We start from the raw sequence: 1,217 nt of genomic DNA on the forward strand, positions 1-1,217 counted from the left end.
CTAGAAGCTCTTCCCTCGGAACAGGAGAAGCACCCGGTCACGAATCTGTTTGGTTTTCACACCGTACACAATGGGGTTCATCATGGGAGGAAAGAGGAGGTAGAGATTGGCCAGCAGGATGTGTACATGTGGGGCAACATGGCACCCAAACCTGTGTATTGTTGAGGTGAGGACCACTGGTGTGTAGACTACTAAGATGGCGCAAAGGTGGGAGCCACAGGTGCCCAAAGCCTTGAGCTGCTCATCCTTCGATGCCAGTCTTAAGACAGCCCTTAGGATCTTGACATACGATAGGAAGATGAATATCAGATCCAGCCCCATGATGAAGAGAGTTACGATGATCCCATAGACGTTACTAAACCTGGTGTTGGCACAGGCCAGCTTCACAACGGCCATGTGCTCACAGTAGCAATGGGAGATGACGTGGGACTGGCAGAAGGGCAGCCTCCTGAGGAGGAAGGGCAGAGGGAGCATTAGCAGAACAGCCCGGGCCAAAGCTGCCAGCCCGATCTTTGCTATCACTGAATTGGTCAGGATGGTGGCGTACCTCAGGGGGTTGCAGATGGCCACGTACCTGTCAAAGGCCATGGCCAGCAGCACAGCAGACTGCATGATGGAGAACGAGTGAAGGAAAAACATCTGAACCAGGCAGGCGTTAAAGCTGATCTCCCTGGAATTAAACCAGAAGATGCTCAGTATTTTCGGCATGGTGGTTACGGATAAAAGCAGATCAACGACGGCCAGCATGGCGAGGAAATAAAACATGGGCTTGTGTAGGGAGGGCTCTGTCTTGATAACATACAAGAGGGTGTAGTTTCCTAGAAGGATCAGGGTGAACATTGAGCAGAAGGGGATGGAGATCCAGAGGTGCAGAGATTCCAGCCCCGGGATGCCCATCAGGAAGAACACTGATGGATCAGAGCCTGTGCCATTGGAACCTGACCATTTGTGTTGTTGTGGCATCTTTTGCAAGTCTTACATCAATGTCTTTCCTTTCAATAAAACATAACACATGAAATTAACAGACCCTGTAAATTAAGTACATACTAGGAGCCAATCTCAGCTCTGGAAGAAGTGGACTGACCTTTTGTTGAGTTCATCAGTCGTGTTGTGTAGCCTGATTTAGGGTGTAGTGATAATATTAATTTGGATAATATGGGAATTTAATTTATTAATTTAACTTTTAATTTATTTTAATTTTAATTAATTAATAATAT

The 1,217-nt window shown here is 47.0% G+C and overlaps 1 protein-coding gene across 1 annotated transcript; it reads right to left on the bottom strand.

Moving 5' to 3' along the window:
• LOC135886553 (olfactory receptor 52K1-like) lies at positions 1-963 on the bottom strand. Its single transcript, XM_065414306.1, has one exon. It carries the CDS (start codon positions 961-963, stop codon positions 1-3), a length of 963 nt encoding a protein of 320 aa, XP_065270378.1.
• Between the last annotated feature and the right edge of the window lie 254 nt (positions 964-1,217).

This window comes from Emys orbicularis, chromosome 1, assembly GCF_028017835.1.
Source record: "Emys orbicularis isolate rEmyOrb1 chromosome 1, rEmyOrb1.hap1, whole genome shotgun sequence".
Classification (NCBI taxonomy): Eukaryota; Metazoa; Chordata; order Testudines; family Emydidae; genus Emys; species Emys orbicularis.